This window comes from Saccharomyces eubayanus, chromosome V (genome assembly GCF_001298625.1).
Source record: "Saccharomyces eubayanus strain FM1318 chromosome V, whole genome shotgun sequence".
Taxonomy (NCBI): Eukaryota; Fungi; Ascomycota; class Saccharomycetes; order Saccharomycetales; family Saccharomycetaceae; genus Saccharomyces; species Saccharomyces eubayanus.
Window position 1 is genome coordinate 44550 of NC_030980.1, and position 19103 is coordinate 63652.

General features: G+C 40.3%; 10 protein-coding genes across 10 annotated transcripts; 4 read left to right on the top strand and 6 right to left on the bottom strand.

The window, feature by feature from the left end:
- Positions 1 to 290: 290 nt before the first annotated feature.
- Positions 291 to 515, bottom strand: SOM1 (Som1p; the record flags this gene model as incomplete). Its single annotated transcript, XM_018364536.1, has 1 exon — positions 291 to 515. The coding sequence occupies one exon, from the start codon at positions 513 to 515 to the stop codon at positions 291 to 293; it is 225 nt and encodes a 74-aa protein (XP_018222608.1).
- A 681-nt stretch (positions 516 to 1196) lies between these two features.
- On the top strand, positions 1197 to 2927 carry PCM1 (phosphoacetylglucosamine mutase PCM1; the record flags this gene model as incomplete). Its single annotated transcript, XM_018364537.1, has 1 exon — positions 1197 to 2927. One exon carries the CDS (start codon positions 1197 to 1199, stop codon positions 2925 to 2927), a length of 1731 nt encoding a protein of 576 aa, XP_018222609.1.
- A 77-nt stretch (positions 2928 to 3004) lies between these two features.
- On the bottom strand, positions 3005 to 3706 carry SDD1 (Sdd1p; the record flags this gene model as incomplete). The annotated part of the gene is made up of 1 exon (XM_018364538.1): positions 3005 to 3706. One exon carries the CDS (start codon positions 3704 to 3706, stop codon positions 3005 to 3007), a length of 702 nt encoding a protein of 233 aa, XP_018222610.1.
- Positions 3707 to 5200: 1494 nt separating this feature from the next.
- Positions 5201 to 6406, top strand: HAT2 (Hat2p; the record flags this gene model as incomplete). Its single annotated transcript, XM_018364539.1, has 1 exon — positions 5201 to 6406. One exon carries the CDS (start codon positions 5201 to 5203, stop codon positions 6404 to 6406), a length of 1206 nt encoding a protein of 401 aa, XP_018222611.1.
- Positions 6407 to 6530: 124 nt separating this feature from the next.
- POL5 (DNA-directed DNA polymerase) lies at positions 6531 to 9608 on the bottom strand (the record flags this gene model as incomplete). The annotated part of the gene is made up of 1 exon (XM_018364540.1): positions 6531 to 9608. The coding sequence occupies one exon, from the start codon at positions 9606 to 9608 to the stop codon at positions 6531 to 6533; it is 3078 nt and encodes a 1025-aa protein (XP_018222612.1).
- Positions 9609 to 10749: 1141 nt separating this feature from the next.
- RPL12A (60S ribosomal protein uL11) lies at positions 10750 to 11247 on the bottom strand (the record flags this gene model as incomplete). Its single annotated transcript, XM_018364541.1, has 1 exon — positions 10750 to 11247. One exon carries the CDS (start codon positions 11245 to 11247, stop codon positions 10750 to 10752), a length of 498 nt encoding a protein of 165 aa, XP_018222613.1.
- A 673-nt stretch (positions 11248 to 11920) lies between these two features.
- Positions 11921 to 14113, bottom strand: MAK10 (Mak10p; the record flags this gene model as incomplete). Its single annotated transcript, XM_018364542.1, has 1 exon — positions 11921 to 14113. The coding sequence occupies one exon, from the start codon at positions 14111 to 14113 to the stop codon at positions 11921 to 11923; it is 2193 nt and encodes a 730-aa protein (XP_018222614.1).
- A 450-nt stretch (positions 14114 to 14563) lies between these two features.
- AFG1 (Afg1p) lies at positions 14564 to 16099 on the top strand (the record flags this gene model as incomplete). The annotated part of the gene is made up of 1 exon (XM_018364543.1): positions 14564 to 16099. The coding sequence occupies one exon, from the start codon at positions 14564 to 14566 to the stop codon at positions 16097 to 16099; it is 1536 nt and encodes a 511-aa protein (XP_018222615.1).
- Positions 16100 to 16408: 309 nt separating this feature from the next.
- Positions 16409 to 17191, top strand: VMA8 (H(+)-transporting V1 sector ATPase subunit D; the record flags this gene model as incomplete). The annotated part of the gene is made up of 1 exon (XM_018364544.1): positions 16409 to 17191. One exon carries the CDS (start codon positions 16409 to 16411, stop codon positions 17189 to 17191), a length of 783 nt encoding a protein of 260 aa, XP_018222616.1.
- A 507-nt stretch (positions 17192 to 17698) lies between these two features.
- On the bottom strand, positions 17699 to 18880 carry RML2 (mitochondrial 54S ribosomal protein uL2m; the record flags this gene model as incomplete). The annotated part of the gene is made up of 1 exon (XM_018364545.1): positions 17699 to 18880. The coding sequence occupies one exon, from the start codon at positions 18878 to 18880 to the stop codon at positions 17699 to 17701; it is 1182 nt and encodes a 393-aa protein (XP_018222617.1).
- Positions 18881 to 19103: the final 223 nt, after the last annotated feature.

The window sequence follows — 19103 nt, forward strand, 5'->3', positions numbered from 1 at the left end:
ACGCTGCCAGCCCTATCGCGATAAGCCACCCCGGGTGCGATCACCCGGCGCGTGCCCTGGCTTTTCGGAAACGTGCCCTGGCCCGGGAGGGCGCTAAGCCCTTCCCGATGGCCTCCCGGAGCGCGCCGCGTGCGGCGCGCATCCAAAAGGCCTAACTTTCCCCTGGCCCGGGGCCCCGGGCGCGGGCGCGCGGAAGGCACAGCCCTAACCTGCCGGGTGCAGTTCAAAAAAGTCTTGGCAAAAATTCTAAAATTCGTGTTATTGTACTAGATATGTATATACGATGAGGTCTAGCTGTTGGTGTATGTATCGGTGACCTCGTAGTTGGTGGCCGCTTTACCGGGTGCCGTGCAATGCTCAAAGAGCCGTTTGAAGGGCGAGCAGATGTAGTCTGCTCCCTTGAACTGGCACTCCCACTGCACGAGCTCTTTCAGGTGGCAGTGAGTGTGGGAGTCGGGTGTGGCCAGTGGAGCCAGCGCCTGGTCTCTGCCGCGAATTGTGGTTGGTGGCGCCATGTGGGTACTCTTATCAACGGTCGATGAGTCTTTCTTACCTCTTCTCCTCGCGTCTCCTTTCCTCTCACCCCCTGTTCCTCCTCTCTTTCTCTCTATCTATCTTATCTCTGCATCTTTTTCTTTTTCGGTTCTCGATAAAGGGCGCAAACCGCATTACGTAGCACAGCAGAACTGTGGCAGAAAGACTCGCACCCTCTGGCACATGATCTACGTGTACTACTTGCCGGATGGGGTGTGTGGTGTGTGGTGTGTGTATGAACGCTGGGGCAGGGTATGGCTCAAGTGAAGAGTATAACGGTGCCCTATTGGGTGTTCAGGGCATCGTGTTGACTACAGTGCTCCAGTTTGCTTGTTTTTTTGGAAGGATGTTTGAGAGTCGCCGCTGCGATGATATGCTATATAGACATACGAAATCAGTAGTGCTATCACAATTGCTTCGCCAAGTTGTTTCTGGTAGTTTGGGATCTTGCAGTTTGGGGGGGGTGTAACTATATAAGAACACTAGTCTGGGTCGAGGTTCTGGTAAACTGGAGGAAATCTGTCGGCTGACTAGGGTTATTTGGCTTCCGCCAGGCCGTTTCGTGTAATGCGTGGCTCTTACTCTATTTATATCTTTTCTCGACATTTGCGTCGCCGCAGAAAAAAATACCAGCTAAAGGAACAAAAAACTCATAGGTGCGTATGATTTCAGCAGTGAGACCAAAGTGCAAGGAATCAGGGCACAATTCGCAGCGCTTTGAGATGAAGATCGATTACGACCAATTGCGCAAACTCTATGAGGACACGTGCTGCACCAAGAACCTGCAGTACAGCTACGGCACGGCCGGGTTCCGGACCCTGGCCAAGGATCTGGACACGGTGATGTTCACCACGGGCATCTTGGCCGTGCTCAGGTCGCTGAAGCTCCAGGGCCAATACGTGGGGGTCATGATCACGGCATCGCACAACCCGTACCAGGACAACGGGGTCAAGATCGTGGAACCGGACGGATCGATGCTGCTGGCCGCTTGGGAGCCGTATGCTATGCAGTTGGCCAATGCCGCCTCGTTCGCTACCACTTTTGACGAGTTCTACGCCGAGTTGGTCAAATTGGTCGAGCACGAGAAGATCGATTTGGATACTAGTGCCGTCGCGCCGCACGTCGTGGTCGGCAGGGACTCCAGGGAAAGCAGTCCCTTTTTGCTGCGTTGCTTGACGTCCACCATGGCCAGCGTCTTCCACGCGCAGGTCGTGGACCTGGGCTGTGTCACCACGCCCCAGTTGCACTATGTTACCAACTTGTCCAACAGACGCCAGCGCGAGGACGGCCATGCGACAGTGGCCACGGAACAAGACTACTATTCGTTCTTCGTCGAAGCCTTCAACGAGCTCTTCACCACGTACCAAATCGAGAAAAGGCTCTCTGTCCCCAAACTGTTTGTTGACACGGCCAATGGTATTGGTGGCCCACAATTGAAGAAACTGCTGGCCTCCAAAGACTGGGCTGTGCCATCGGACGAAATCGAAATTGTCAATGACAAATCCGATGTTCCAAAATTGCTGAATTTCGAGTGCGGTGCAGATTATGTAAAGACCAACCAGAGATTGCCCAAGGGTCTTTCTCCATCATCCCCTGACTCGCTGTATTGCTCCTTCGACGGTGACGCTGACAGGGTCGTGTTTTATTATGTCGACCCTGAATCAAAGTTCCATCTGTTGGACGGTGACAAGATATCCACGTTGTTTGCGAAATTCTTGTCCCAACAACTGGAACTGGCCAATTTGACAGATTCTCTGAAGATTGGCGTGGTGCAAACCGCATACGCGAACGGGAGCTCCACCACCTACATCGAAGACGCGCTACATTGTCCCGTGTCGTGTACCAAGACAGGCGTCAAGCATCTGCATCACGAGGCTGCAACTCAGTATGATATCGGTATTTATTTCGAGGCTAATGGACATGGTACGATCATTTTCAGCGAGAAGTTTCATCAAACCATCGAGTCCCAGTTGTCCAAGTCACAAGGTAATTTGTTGGCTTTAAACACTTTAAACTGTTTTGCTAAACTGATTAACCAGACCGTGGGTGATGCTATATCGGACATGTTGGCGGTCCTTGCCACCTTGTCCATTTTACAAATGGCACCAACGGACTGGGATAGAGAGTATACGGATTTACCCAACAAGTTGGTCAAGTGCATTGTTCCTGATAGATCGATTTTCCAAACGACTGATCAAGAAAGAAAGCTGCAAAACCCTGCTGGGTTGCAAACTAAGATAGACTCCGTCATAGCTAAGTACCCAATGGGTAGAAGTTTTGTCAGAGCCAGTGGTACTGAAGATGCGGTGAGAGTTTACGCAGAATGTGAGGATCCAACCAAGTTAGACCAATTCTGCAATGAAATCGTAGAATACGTTAAATCGTCTGTCTAAATCATTATACATTATGTTTGATATAGCCATATATATGAAAAAGACGTAAAACAAATGTATCAAAAAGTTTTTCCGTTTTAAACTTTAGTTTGATAATTGAAATTTATTGTAGTAGAAATAAATAAGATTTTCCTTTTGAATTTCTTTCGTCTTTTCATTCTACAACCCCATATCAAATAGTCTTCGTAAAGGAAATCATTTTCAATAAAAGAACTTCTCACCACTACAGTGGACGATTGAACTGTCTCAAAAGCTGTTCGGTTGACCAATATGGAAACCCCAAGAGATAGATCACCGAAAAAAATCCTTTTGACGATGAACGCGCCAAATTTACTCTCCCGTGGGCAGTTTTTCTTGGAAAGGTACTCGTATGTAATCTCTTTTAGGATTTTTTGGTTTTCTACGTTGTCCTTATTAAGATGGACCTGTTTTAGTATGGCAACTGGGAACAGTTTAGTTTGCAGTTTCAAAACTTGGTCATGAAGCGTTGCAGCTAAATTGTCCAAAGTGGAGATTTCGTCCCTGGAGTAAATCCCTAATAAGTTTTTCAGCTGAGTACTCCAACTCCCCTTCGCCCTCCTCGTTCTGTTTATGTGTGTTTCGTGATTTGGCGGCAAAGTCTTTGGGAAATGTGGGAGAGTGTCCAGTTGTCTGGTTATGTTCCTTTCCAGAAACGATATCTTTTTCATGATGATGTCAATTTCCCTTGAATAAGTCCAAAACTGTACTGTTTTAGAACCTGTTGTACCGTCATTTTTCTGGATCCCGCCATTTGCCATTTAACTTTTCTATTTAATCAACTGTTAGTTTTTCTTTTTCGCCTTTGATATTCCATAATAGGATGATATACTTTACTGGTACTCTTAACCCCATGCAGAGCAAAAAAATTATCTGGCTCACACATCGGAGGATATTGCTGACTTGCCTCTTTATATATGTACAGACCTATAGAAAGGATTCACCCTTATTTTACCCCACGACGTTCAACAGTAAAAGAAAGAGAGAAAAATCCTCTATGTCAATTATGATGACCCCACCTTCTTTTTCTTTCTTTTTCCTTTACATTCTATGATATTCAATCACGTACTCAACTGACTGGCCTCAATTTTTTCAGTATACGTTGGGGAATCAGGGATGACTACGAACAGCCGCTGACATTATTTTTTTTTTTCACTTTTTTTTTTCACTTTTTCATGGCCGCATGCGCTAAAGGAAATTGAGGTAAGCAGACATGACACATTGACATCCTGGAGATAGAAATGTAAGTCGCGCTTTGCAGTTTTCTGCATTTACAACAGACGTTAACTTTGGAGCGCCTGTATCGAATGAACATGTACGCTTACATATGCAGAATTCTAAGTCTCCATTATGTTCTTGACCGTTGTTGCGCGGGCTTACCTTCTTGTTACGATTGCTATGCTCTTATAACACTGGCTATAAAGAAAGAATATTGCACAATTAGCATCGCAACCACTGACATGCTGGTATATAGTAAAGGGTAAATACCGTTGAATATCCGCTGCTCGTTTATAAAGCTTCGGCGGTTAAACTGGTACCAAAAAAATGCTCTCAAGCTGATCAACAAATTAAAAAAAAAAAAGGGGGAAGAGCCCCTGGAAAAAGCTTATTTCCTTATCATTTTCTCATGTTTAAATTTACATCATTTAAACGTTCGGGTTAAGTGGGGCAAAACTTGCTGGGGCAGTTGCCTAGTTGCGATGACTAAATGATTCGATGTGCACGACACTAAATGGGTGGCTAGTTGCCTAGGTGACGTGTGAAGAGGAAATTCATGTGAAGGAAATCTGCATATTCAAATCGCCAAATCTTTTGAGGCCCAACAATTGTAGGTTTTACCACGTCTCTTTGTATTTTTCTTTCTATTGTTTCTTTATTTCACTTCTCTTCTCCCGTCACACTGCACTTTCCATGTGTGTGCAGACGCAAGAGACGTACGAGAAGAAAGCCGTCTGACAAATTTCTTTTCTGTGTCCTAACTTGGTTCACTTTTGCTCATATTCTTTGGTATGGAAGGGTTATTATTCCCCTTTGGAATAGTAAACTCTTTGCACCTACCTCATGTAATACCTTCGATATCGTTATTTAGTGTGATGTACGGATGTACGGATGTGAGCTTGGATTTTTCAACTTGGCAAAGCTCGAAAAAATAATACAGAGGAAATGAAGGTTAGAGTATGGCGTAGTTATCATATTATATTCATCAATTGTGCTCAAGCTAGTTCTCAGCAATAACACTGTATCCCTGTTCAGCAATGGAAACTCAAGAAAAGCCACTTTCCGTGGATGAGGAGTACGATTTATGGAAATCCAATGTGCCATTAATGTATGATTTTGTTAGCGAAACGCGTTTAACGTGGCCATCTTTAACCGTCCAATGGCTCCCTACACCTGTGCAAGAACCAGAAATGGGCTTTATCAAACAGGAATTAATTATTGGTACGCATACGTCCGGTGAAGAGGAGAATTATCTAAAATTTGCAGAAATCAACCTTCCTGAGGAAATCTTGAACAATGAAGATCCACAAGAAGAAGCCGAAGAGGACGATGAGGCCTCTGTTCCCGCTCCCAGATCGAACATCAAAATCATCACTAAGTACAAGCACGAAGAAGAAATCACCAGAGCCCGATATATGCCCCAGAACCCTGACACTGTGGCTACCATAAACGGACAGGGTACAGTTTTCATATATTCTCGCTCAGAGGGCCTTCAATCTACACTGAAATTTCACAAAGATAACGGGTATGCTTTGTCGTTTAGCCCTWTAGTCAAGGGTCAATTGTTATCCGGTTCAGACGATCATACCGTCGCCCTATGGGATGTGAATGGTAGCAGTGATTCAACAAGACCAATACGAACTTGGAGTGATTTGCATTCTGATATTGTTAATGACAGTAAATGGCATAATTTCAATAAAGATTTATTCGGTACTGTTTCAGAAGATTTTCTTTTGAAAATCAATGACCTGAGGGTAGAAAATACCACTACTGGTACTACGAAGTGTTCACAACCTTTTAATGCATTAGCGTTTAGTCATCACTCTTCAAATCTTTTGGCGGCTGCAGGTACAGACTCACATGTTTATTTATATGACTTAAGAAATATGAAAGAACCATTGCACCATATGTCAGGCCATGAAGACGCGGTGACTAATTTAGAATTTTCACCCCATGTGGATGGCGTGGTCGTTTCTAGTGGTTCCGATAATAGGTTGATCATGTGGGATCTGAAACAAATTGGTGCAGAGCAAACTCCTGACGATGCAGAGGACGGTGTTCCTGAATTAATCATGGTCCACGCAGGTCATAAAAGTGCCGTGAATGATTTTGATTTGAACGCACAAATACCCTGGTTGGTGGCAAGTACTGAAGAAGAGAATATTTTACAAGTTTGGAAGTGCTCGCATAGTTTACCAGTTGTAGGGGGTCCGCCAAAAGTAAGCATGGACATGATTAGTTAAGGGATGAGTATTTTGTTATTATTCTTTCAAAAATATATATGTATATATATTGTTAACTAAAGATCAAATTACATAATACAACTTTTTTTTTGGGGTGAGAAAAGAAGAAAAAGATGCATTTCGATCATTTTTTTTCAACACCTTCCTTTTTCGACGATAACCAATTAACGAAATCAATGAGAACATTGACGCCGAATTTTCCCTTTTGCGTCCACTCTTTAGTAGTGCTAGCATACAAGTCGATCAAATCATCAAATTTATCTTCGCCGTCAATATCGACATATAATTTGCTCAAAAATAATGAACTTGTCGAACATGCGGAAAAGAACACATTAGCATGTTGGCCTGGCTTGGAAGTTAATATCTCTTTGTGTGTTGATTTTAATAAATCTAGAAGCCCAATAGTTTTGTCCAGATTTTTAAATGCACTCGTTTTTATCTTGAAGATTTTTCCTTTTAATAATTTAGAAATTTTGTCCGCAAGTGGCCTATCAAGAGTCTCTTTGATACATTTGATCATGGGGATGATAAAGTAAATCAGATTGCTCAATGGACCTCCTATTTCACTAGAAAGTTCACCTTTATTAGCAATGGCCAATTTTTCGCAGTGTTTAACGTAAACGGTTAACATATCCACAATTCTATGCTTGAAAGATATAACGTTTTCCCTTGATTCTTTTACTTCCACTTTTCTCTGGTTTCCGGTAGATATACTCGATAATGCTTCTTTACGACGTTTGAAGATTTCAGATAACTGATCATCTAACTCCATCATCTTTTCATCATCCATTGATTCTTCGTCTTCGTCATCGTCGCCATCGTCGCCATCATCAGAAATTCCATCGAGCTGGTCCATGTCGACTTCCCCTTTATCGTTGACTATATTATCAGGTAAGTTTAGCGCTTTGATTAGTGCACTTGTAGCTTCCTTATCGATATTCACGACGTCTTCGTTGGCTTCATCTTCTTCATCCCTTTCTTCATCATCATTGCTTTCGCTTTCGCCTTCACTTTCGCTTTCGCTTTCACTTTTCGAGTCGTCTTCAATAGCACTTTCTTCTTCATCAACTTCTTCAAACTCTCCTTCGCCTTCGAATAACTGGGCAAACCCTTGTTTGTTCTCTCTGGCTTTCAAAACATCCAATAATATTTGCAATTCTTTCAATCCAACATCCCCGATAAACTGTTGCCATATTATTAAACTCAACTTCTTGAGTAATGCCTTCTTTTGAGCTAGTAGTGATAACAGTATTTCAGTGATACCAACCATTGAACTATTTTCGTCTTTAGCAAATTCGCACAGCTCTTCAATCACGGAAATAGAGTCTGTTTCGCCCGCATATAACTGTATTAAACACATAGATAGCAAAGTGCTTAAGCCCCAGGATTGGCTAGTGTTTGACTTGGATAGTTCGATCAAGGATGATATAGCTTCGTTTTTAGTCTTTTCCAGTCTTTCATCTAATGGGTTAATTAAATCATCTTTATGGGATTTTTCCATGTCCAAAATTAACCTCAATGTCAAAAATTGCCACGAGTTTATCTCAGGATCTTCGGAACGCATTTCTTTATTAATAGTCAGCTCACCTAAAATGGAGTATAGCCTTTCTTTTGCTAGTTCATGTAATTGCTCTAACTCCTGGTCATCAGTTGCTTGCTTGAAAAATGCCATAGAGACAATTGGCGACAACACGGGCTTGATAATTTCGACATCATTAATCTCTGCTTTGTGAGCACGGATTATATGAAGTAAGGAATCAAGGACGAAATGTGTATGGGGTATATCGCCTTTCTTCTCCTGCAATTGTAGTACAAATAAATCGAATAATTGAGTAAGAACAGTTGCAGGTAATTCCTTAATCGCGATAAGTTTGGAGGTGATGTTAGATTTCGTTAGCTTATCAAAGTTTATAGAACCATGGGGTCCAAATAACATCGAGTTTAAACAAGGGACTAACTTATTAATGGGATCTTCTTCACAGGCCTTGATTATAGAGTCGAGAGTTATCTGAGCAATCTTATTCAAAATTCTTTGTGAGTCTATAGATTGGTTGATTAAAGTTCTCATAACATTTCGGCTAAAGCAAGAGCCAATGCAAGAGCCAGGCACAGTCTTGAAAGTTGCACCTATGATTAAGAAACCTAGATATTTTCTTTCACTTGATGCTTTTTCATTGAAAAATGATTCATCCACAGCCATTTGCCAAAACTCTGGAAATTGAATCGAACTTTGGACTTTTTTGTTGCTGACTTTCTTTCTTTTCTTCGAGATGTGCTCTGCGTTCTCTAGTTTCCCACTACCGAATAAAGGCAACAAAATGTTCCAAACAAAATGAAGTCTTGGGTTCCAATTTGTATTTTTTTGCTTTTTGGTATTTTCTTGTGCCTTTCCATTGGTATCTGGAGCGACACCAGAATCCCTTAGGACTTTCGTTAATAGAGGTAGATTTCCTTTTGCTAAAGGATCGTTGTTTTTCCAGCCCAAGTTCTTCAAATCTAGTGCCGAAGAAACTAGGTCTTTATCACTTTCATACTTCAATAACAAGTAGGTTGACAGTCCTTCATTTGTTAATGTTAGATCATATTTATCATACGTTAAAAGAATTTCGGTGGCAGTGCTTCCATTCATAGTTGGTAGTAGCATTTTTATTGTCTGGAAAAGACTATAAAGGCATGGTTCTTTAATCCAGTTTTTTCTCAAAGCTAAATCGATCAACTGTTCCATAAAGCGTATAATGAATTCAGTATTACCCTTTTTTAAGTCTTCCACAAAGATTTCTGAAAACAAAGGTTCATTCAATAGTGATTTCAAACCAAATAGCTTCCCAAATAAAATCCCACGTTCGTCTTTACCCTTGATAGGCTTCTTACCGCCGTCATTGACATTTATATCTAGAATAAATGACAGTGTGTCCAAAAATTCATTCATTGATTCCAAACCCTTCGGACGCTGACCGGATGGCATATTCATAGCTAGATTAATTACTTCTGTTAAACATAGCGAAAATCCTAATCTTGCACTATTTCTATCAGATGCCAAACCCTTGATCAAACGATTTAATACATATGACCATTCTTCTGAATCATTGGGTAATTCTAAAGCAGATAAGTCCTTGATCAAAGCGACAGCTGCATGTAGGCGTTCTTCTTGAAGATCAGAAGCTAATTTGAAGAATAGGTCTCTATTGACTTTCCCGGTCATTTTTCAAGGAGCAAAAGAGATGTTCTTGGAAATCTTTGCCTCTGTTTTGATAGATGGTCAACTCAAATCGATCGGTCAAAAACGAATTGAAGGTTCAAGATAATGTTTAAATGGCTGTTAGAGTAACTCTGGTCATCGCAATAAAATTTTTCGTGTTATTCTGCACGTGATAGTCCGGGTAAAGTATTTGATACATTTTGTCACATTCATTATGGAATGGATAAAGTATATTACACTCTTTTAGTGCAAAGGGACAGCTAGTAAACCGTCCTATTGCCCGTTTGAGGACAAATTTGTAACAATAATCGTCGTTGTTTCACTCTTGGCTTTCGGGAGTGAAAACATTAATTAGGAGATATTTATTATTTTTTTTACGCATTTGCGGCGGCCGTATTAAAGTTGAGGAAAGTTTAATATGCGACATTTTAACTTTCCCAAGATTTGCTATAGAACCATGAACTGTATCATTCTAATATGTCGGCCAGAAATCTACTCAGCTCATCTTCTGATGAGATATGAAGATAACAAGTATTTACGTGACAAATTAATTACTTGTCTTAAGAAGATAGGTGTAAGAAGAAAATGTAAGGCTCTGAAATGGACTAATATAACCACGGTAGAAAAAGGTATATCTTAGTGAGTAGTCGCCTAAAATTGATCTTGTTTGCAATATAAATTGGAACTAAGTACAGTGAAAGGTATTGATGGAAACTTAAAAAGTCACCATCAAAACTTGGTCCCAGAGTGATGCAAACGTTCAAGAGAGTTCTTCTTGATATGAGCAAACAAATCAAAGAAGCTACAGCTTCACAAGTTAGTAGTGGTAACTGGCAAACAAAAAAATAAAAAACAAAAACAAAAACAAAAACAAAAACAAAAAAACAGGATATAATCACATGCAGATATAATTTTCGGAATTACATTATAAATATAATGTGTCACATATTCCCCTTCGTTATTGGTTTTCCAGAGAGGAAAAGAGGAGACAAAACAGATAGAAAAAGTATAACCCTAGAATTGGAAACAAAAAAATACAGAAAATAAACGTATTGGAATTTTGTGGAATTAATATATTAAAATACAAAAAAAATAAAAAAAAATACTAAAGATTTTTTTATATTTTCCCTTATTCTTTTTTTCTCTAATTTTCTGGAATTTCGATTTCACCAGCATTGATGCCTTCAATGATATCGTGAGGATTCTTGAAGTCAACACGACAGCCGACGGATTGAGCAGTACCTAAGATTTCCTTAGTAACAGAAGCCAAAGTTCTACCGAAAGATTTGTCTTTCATTTGTCTAGCAATTTCAATGATGTCATCCAATTGGATGTTACCACTGTGCTTGACGTTCTTGTCCTTCTTTCTGTCTCTTGGTGGTTCCTTCAAGGCGGTGATGACCAAAGAGGAAGCAGATGGGACAACAGAGGCGGCAGCTTGTCTGTTTTGAATTTTCAATTGGACGGTAACCTTGATACCTTTGAATTCCTTGGTGGCCTTGGCGATGTCTTCACCGACCTTCTTTGGAGATAGACCTAAAGGACCGATCTTTGGAGCCAAAGCAGCGGAAGCACCAACTTCACCACCAACGGCTCTTAGGTATAAGTATTTAACTTCATTAGGATCAAACTTTGGAGGCATTTTTGTATATCCTTTGTTCTTGTTGTCAACTTTCTAGACCCCAAAAGAAAGTTTATTCTAAGAATTAACCGTAACTAAACAATATGCAAAGTAGCCTTGAAATTTACTAAATCCTATAGTCTTTGAATATTTTTTTCAGTAGTAGAGGAGATGGCTCTTCCAACCAGAGTGAATGAGATTCGAAATTTCGCCCGGCGTCCTACCGTCGCGCCCAGGAAGGGAGTCCTTCTGGAGCTAGAAGGGCGAGGCCGGGGTCGTCTTAGATTCCAGTTGGTCTAGGCAGAACGGACGAACGAGGCGAGCCTGGTTGTCCGTCCAACAGAATCTGTTTTGGGCTCGCGACTGGCCCAGGCATCAATCCTCAACAAAACTTAGGTATTTTGTCGCAGCAAAAAGCGGGAAAGGAAAACTGGCATCATTCGCTCTTGTTGTCAAATTATTGAAATCATTTCTTTCAAATTCGCTTCATTTGTTTTGAAAAAAAATATGCACCCATTCATCTTTAATATGTACGGATGTTAATTAAGAAACTAGCTTTTTGCTATTCTATGTAAGTAACTGTGTATTTATTTCGCTTGCAGATGGCCGTGGATCTTTTATGCTATGTAAATGGTGTGTATATAGTGCTAAATAGTTACGTGTGAAGTTGCTTTTTTTTGGTTTCTACTTAGGATCATTTGCGGCGGTTTTCCTTTACCCTTAAAGTTTGTATAGGGTAGTAATTCCAACCTTTAGTTGCATGTACTAATTCCACCTTGTAATCCTTGTGATCAGTGTCCTTTTTCAAGGTACTCATAATAACTTTCGAGTTGATTGCGATAGCCTTAGAAGTAAGCTTTAATTTGGAATAGTACTCAACGGATAACTCTTGAACCAATCTTGTCCCCGTCACTAACACACCGTTGTTATCTCCCGCCTTGATGCATGAGATTATCTCATCAATAGACTTGTTGACATTTTGCACCTCTTCTTCTATAAAGGATGAAAGGGCCTTCAATCTCGTATCAAATGAAGGTTCCTCTCGATCGATAGTAAAATCTTTCAAAGACTTCTGAAAGGCTTCATGTTCTGGCAACTCTGGAACACCTATCGAATTAAACGGTTTGAATCTCAACTCATGGATTAACCTTTCGTCAGAAAACTTCAAGGGGGTGTCGTTTTTATTGTCGATTACATGAAATGACTTTAAAATCCCAAATTGGAAGACCTCTATCAAGCATAATGACTTGGTGATATTAGCTTCTTTCAAAAGATAATTCAGGAATTGTTTAGTGGTCTGTAATTGGTCCATTTCATTATCCATAGCGAACCTATACTTGAATCTTAATTGGTCCTTCTTCTCCCCTGCTTTTAATTTCTTTATTTTTTTGTTCATAGAGTGGATCGCACTAATATTTGACTCGATTTCTTTCTGACACTCATTTAGTAAGTCCACCAAATGGCTACTTAAGTAGTAGACATACCAAAACATAGAATAGGCTTCAAAAGGCTTATAAATTTCCAAGTCAAACCCCTTTAGGGAAAACTCGATCATGATTGATAATTTCATGAAATACGTCCAGAAACAATGAATTTTTGAACTGACGCTTTCAAACTGGGCTTGAAGAGAATCCCATAGTATTAGTTGACGGTTGAACCCCTGTCTATATCTACACGTGTTTTGGGAGGAATTTTGGTACCATTCCAAAAGGATATTGGAACTTTCTTGAATGAGTTCGCCGCCTAGGGCGGATGAAGGTTCAGAAGGGGTTTGCGCTGAAAATTCTTTAATATGTAAAGAGTAAAAGTCAGTGAAGGAAAATTTACCCAAAATGGTTCTGTCGTCTCTGATGAAAATTAACGGGAACAAGATCCTTGCAATAACATGTCTTTGTTTCAACTTATTAAAGATATTAGCAAATTGATAAGTTTCTAACGCAGACTTAGCTTCGTTAACAAGAAGCACTGTTTTGATATCTTCTGCCAGAATAATGAAACCGCCGTAATCTGTGGGCGGTTCCGTGATTTGTCTTGGGGGAAATTGATTAGATCTGTGTTTCTGTATATATGTAGAGAATGAACCACTTGGTGGAGACAACTGTAATTGGGGAAGTATGCTATTGACGGAATTAGCGTTTTCGATTAACTCATCCAAATGCATTGTTTCTGTGGAATAGTTTGTCAAATGGTCTTCTAAATGGACTAAGCAAAGTGTGATCTTTAATGTATGCTTCAACATAACCAAGTGTAAGCTTTCGTCCGAGTATGTCTCCAATAGTTGGAGGCTGTTTATGAGACTTTTAATGACAACATCTTGATCTGGCAGATTATTGAAAGCGTTCAACCCCATGCTGTTGAAATTCAAATCCTCCTCTTCAAAAACAATGCCAGCGCTTAATAGCCTGTGTACAAATTTGGCCAAGTAACAAACCCCAAGCACACAGCTCCCAAGTACTTCATCATACAGAGCGTCCCCTGTATTCCAAAATGGACCCGAACTTGTTCCCTTTATCAGTGATGATAACAAGCATTCCGTATATCTACAACTCAATACAGTTGTGGGTAAGGTTTGATACTCGTTTAACCATGAGATAACACATCTAAGCAATCTATCCGCTATAGCTGTCACACTTGACAATGGTGATTCATGCGCGACATTCAAATCGAATTCTAGTTCTTCGTCAGTTAATTCTATTAGGCTGGAGTCCAGCTTGGAGTTATCAGCTTCCAAAGAGTGCGTGCCTTCAAATAAATCGAACCGAGGGTCCTTTACAATAGTTTCCGGCTTTAATTTAGAGCACAATTCATCGAAAAAGCATGTCACGTCAACCAATTGATCGAAATCATCGGTTATGCTCAGGGAACCCAATATCCTATCTACTTCCATCCTCAGAAAAGTACCGGTTAATGCCACAGATTCTTCGTTCTCCACCGTCAATGCCGCTCTTATTCAATTATTAACTTGTCACTGTTTTGTCCACATCTCTATGTAAAATTTCACCACACGATTATTACCCGAAAGCATAACAATGTGAAATAATCATATTACGTAAATACCAGGTTATCACATCAACAATAAAGACAGCGTCATGCTTGCGTGCGTTGTTTGTGTTTCTTGCCTGTCAATGATATCGGCGAACATTGTGCATCGGATTCTTGCTCTATCCTTTGTATAGTTTTTACATCTTATTTGACAAACATATTTTGTTAAGGAACAGTAATACGGAGATCTCCGGATTACGTTAAGCTGGGGAGCTCAAGACCTTTTCTTTTGGTTGATTGACGTTCAAGAAGAATAAAAGAGAAACTGGTAGAGTAGTAAGACCTTCTAACTAGAATGATGATATCTTTGAAGCCAAATGTTGTTCGAATCTTCAGACAAGTGCAGCATTGCAGCATCCGCATTTGTCGGTATCAATCTACGAATCCGAAGAAGTCCCTGACGCCCTTGCAAGAATATGACAAGCTAGTAAAAATGGGGAAGCTGCAGGACGATACATATCAACGTGGTATTATCTCCTCCTTGGGGGAACTGTATGATTCTTTAGTCCGATATGTACCTCCGGCCGTCAAAACGCCCAACCCTGTGGACCAATTGGGTGGTTGGTGGTTGAAAGGCCTCAAATCTGTCTTCGGTCGTGGCAAATCCAAAAACCTTGGAGCAGACGTGGACGTATCCAGAATTGGTAATTCAATACCTCGAGGGATATATTTATATGGAGATGTCGGTTGTGGTAAGACGATGTTGATGGACCTTTTCTACACTACAGTCCCCAAGCATTTATCGAAAAAGAGAATACATTTCCATCAGTTCATGCAGTATGTTCATAAAAGGTCGCATGAGATTGTTAAAGAGCAAAACTTAAAGGAGTTCAGCGATGCAAAAGGCAAAGAGATTGACACAGTTCCATTTTTGGCTGCGGAGATTGCTAATAGTTCGCATGTTCTTTGCTTTGATGAATTTCAAGTCACTGACGTGGCAGATGCTATGATACTGAGGAGACTAATGACAGCCTTATTATCGGATGACTATGGTGTGGTACTCTTTGCTACTTCAAATAGACATCCGGATGAATTGTATATTAATGGGGTACAAAGGCAATCGTTTATTCCATGTATCGAGTTGATAAAACATAGAACTAAAGTCATATTTTTGAACTCGCCAACAGACTACCGTAGGATTCGAAGACCGATCTCATCCGTTTACTACTTCCCAGCAGATAGCAGCATAAAATATTCATCAAAAGAGTGTAAAAATTGTCGGGAAACCCATATCAAGGAATGGTACGACTACTTTTCTCAGGCTTCCCATACCGATGACTCCACAGATTCTCATTCAGTTCATAAGACATTTTACGATTATCCATTGACCATTTGGGGGAGAGAATTTAAGGTTCCTAAATGTACGCCTCCTCGAGTAGCACAGTTTACCTTCAAGCAACTGTGTGGTGAACCGTTGGCTGCAGGAGATTATTTGACGTTGGCCAAGAATTTTGAAGCTTTTATAGTGACGGATATTCCTTATTTATCTATCTATGTCCGCGATGAAGTGAGAAGATTTATCACGTTTTTAGATGCAGTCTATGACAGCGGTGGGAAACTAGCAACCACAGGTGCAGCAGATTTCACTTCATTGTTTGTGGAACCTGAACAAGTGCTAAATGAATTTGAATTACGCCCAGCAATTAAGGAAAACRATGCAGTCGACAGTGAACTACTAGATGAGATGGTCGAAAAGCACGGATTTTCGAAAGAGATTGCCAAGAAATCGCAGATGTTTGCCCTCGATGAAGAAAGGTTTGCCTTCGCTCGTGCCTTAAGTAGACTGTCACAGATGAGCTCCACCGATTGGGTTACCAAGCCCAAATACTGAACTTTTATGTAACGAAAAGTGTTTATTTATATTCCTGTACTTAATCTACACAAAACTCTTATGATCATTATGCAACAGTGCCAGTATTGGAATCTATGTGACCACTTGCCGATATTCGTAGTGCGTTATACAACTCTATTGTTACTGATCTGGGTTTTTTTTTTCTTACCCGAACGAAAAGACTGATTAAGAACGGGGATAGTTAAAAAGACAATGGCAGTACAGATAAAGGTTAGATGAAGCAACAACAGAGCACATCAGTAGTTGCAGGGTTTAGGTTGCTAACAGGCGTTGCGAGAAAGTTAAAAAATGTCCGGTAATAGAGAGCAAGTCTTTCCTACGCGTATGACGTTAGGTTTGATGAAGATTAAGTTAAAAGGTGCTAACCAAGGTTATTCTTTATTAAAACGTAAGTCTGAAGCGCTAACAAAGAGGTTCAGAGACATCACCAAGAGAATTGACGATGCCAAACAAAAGATGGGGAGAGTCATGCAAACTGCTGCGTTCTCATTAGCCGAAGTTTCCTACGCAACAGGTGAAAACATTGGATATCAAGTCCAAGAAAGTGTTTCTACCGCAAGATTCAAAGTGAGAGCACGCCAGGAAAATGTGAGTGGTGTTTACTTGTCCCAATTTGAATCTTACATTGACCCTGAAATCAATGATTTCAGATTGACTGGGTTAGGTAGAGGTGGTCAACAAGTCCAACGAGCCAAGGAAATTTATTCAAGAGCCGTTGAAACCTTAGTTGAATTGGCTTCTCTACAGACTGCGTTCATCATTTTGGATGAGGTGATTAAAGTGACGAACAGAAGAGTCAATGCTATCGAACATGTTATCATTCCAAGAACTGAAAATACAATTGCTTACATTAATAGTGAATTGGATGAATTAGATAGAGAAGAATTTTATAGATTGAAGAAAGTTCAGGAAAAGAAGCAAAATGAGACTGCAAGACTAGATGCTGAGATGAAATTGAAAAGAGAGAAGGCAGAACAGGAAGGCTCAGAGGAAGCTGGTGAAAATCACGCTGATGAAGAGCCTCAAGGTGAAACATTGGTTGCCGATCAAGAAGATGATGTTATATTCTGATATCTCAGATGAAACAAGACCCTTTTTCAAAAGATTATGTAAAAAACATCACTGGAAAAAAAAGGATATTTTGTATAATTGTTTAATAAAATGAAACCTTGTTGAACAACCACAAGTCATATTTCTCATTAAATAACCATAAGTATTGCCGGCTTAAAAGTGGCCAGTTAATACAAAAGAAAACAACAGTTTTTTTTTTTGTTTCAATCTTGGTTGTATTTTTTTCTATTTCATTTTTTCCTTTTTAGTAAAACTAATAAGCGTGACTAATATACCTCTCCGGGCACAAAACGTAAATAATAGGCAAAAAAACAATAGGAAAAATAAACCACTTTTATTATAAATGTTAAAAAAATTTCATTTAGATATATATTTACACGATTAATAGGTTGACAATATCCTCTTCAAAAAGGAGGCTACGGAGGGAATATTTAGTATAGATAGATGAAAACGAAATAACAATGAAAGGTACTGGTTTTGGTTCTGTATTTATTGGCGATAGCCCATTTATAATCTCTTGTCTTTTCCTCTTGGTCTGTCTTTCACTTTCATTGTATTTTGATTCTTACCTCTTCTAGTCTTGTAGCCTTTTGCCAATTGTCCCCAAGGAGACATTGACAATTTGTTAGACTTAGATTTACCACGACCACCACCATGAGGATGGTCACACTTGTTCATGGCAACACCTCTGACGGTGGGCCTTATTCCTAACCATCTTGATCTACCGGCTTTACCGAGAGACCTGTTCTGGTGGTCAATGTTGGAGACCACACCAACGGTAGCAATGGCTTCCAAAGAGACATAACGATGCTCACCACTTTGTAGCCTAACAACGGCTTTCTTTTTCTCAGGCAGTTTCGCAAGAACTCTTGCATATGTACCTGCAGAACGGCAGAATTTAGCAGGTCCAACGGGTGTTATACCGACGTTATGAACAATAGTACCGATAGGAATCATAGAGATAGGTAAACAGTTACCTCTCTGCGTAGTTTTGACACTCAAGATAGCAGGATCGACCTTCCCACCCATTTCATCTAATAAAGTTTGAGGAATACCTTTCCTGTACGATTCGACAATATCGCCTGGACGTAAACCATCACAAGCAATAATATAAGATAATTCGCCAGTCGCACTATGTTTCAGTAGCGCGATATGAGAGGATCTGCCTGGATCGTATTCGATTCGTTGAACTGTTTGAGACCCACTTTCCCATCTGTTGAAATCTACCAACCTCGTTCTATTTTTATGGCCACCACCTTGATGGCGGACGGTAATCTTCCCTGAATTATTCCTACCACCGTGCTTCTTCCGAACAACAGTCAGAGCTCTCACAGGACGACCTTTATACAAGTATGGATAGATGGGGGAGCGATACCATCTTAAACCAGGTGAAACCGGTTTCAGTTTCTTCATTTGAGTGACTTCCTTCGAAAGTTTACGACGTCTTTTGATTAATTCATCCTGCTTCTCAAGGGTCACGATATCCGTATCATTAGGAACAATCTTCAACAACCGTGGAGTAAGATTCAAGCTGGACTCGTCTTTCAACACATTTTCTTGCCACGTTTTAACACTTTGAGAGAAACCTCGGTATAAAATACCATATGTATAACAAGGGCTCTTCTTCCCAATAAGCGACGCTGTGGAACTGGACCACAGCACCGACCTAAGAGACCCTAGCACCAACATTTTTCCATAAACAAGCTCGATCTCGTGCTCTCTGATGGTGACTGCCCTTATTGATTCGTCTCTATCTTTACTCAAAGCTCAATCTATTTCACGCATGTTCCCTTTCTCTTTCAGTTATAGGCTCAAGCCCTAACTTTCCACGCGTTGTCGGTTTTTTTAAACTGAAAATTTTTTTATCAGTATTTAAAGAAGAGTATCATTCTAAAATACTTTCTCATCCGAT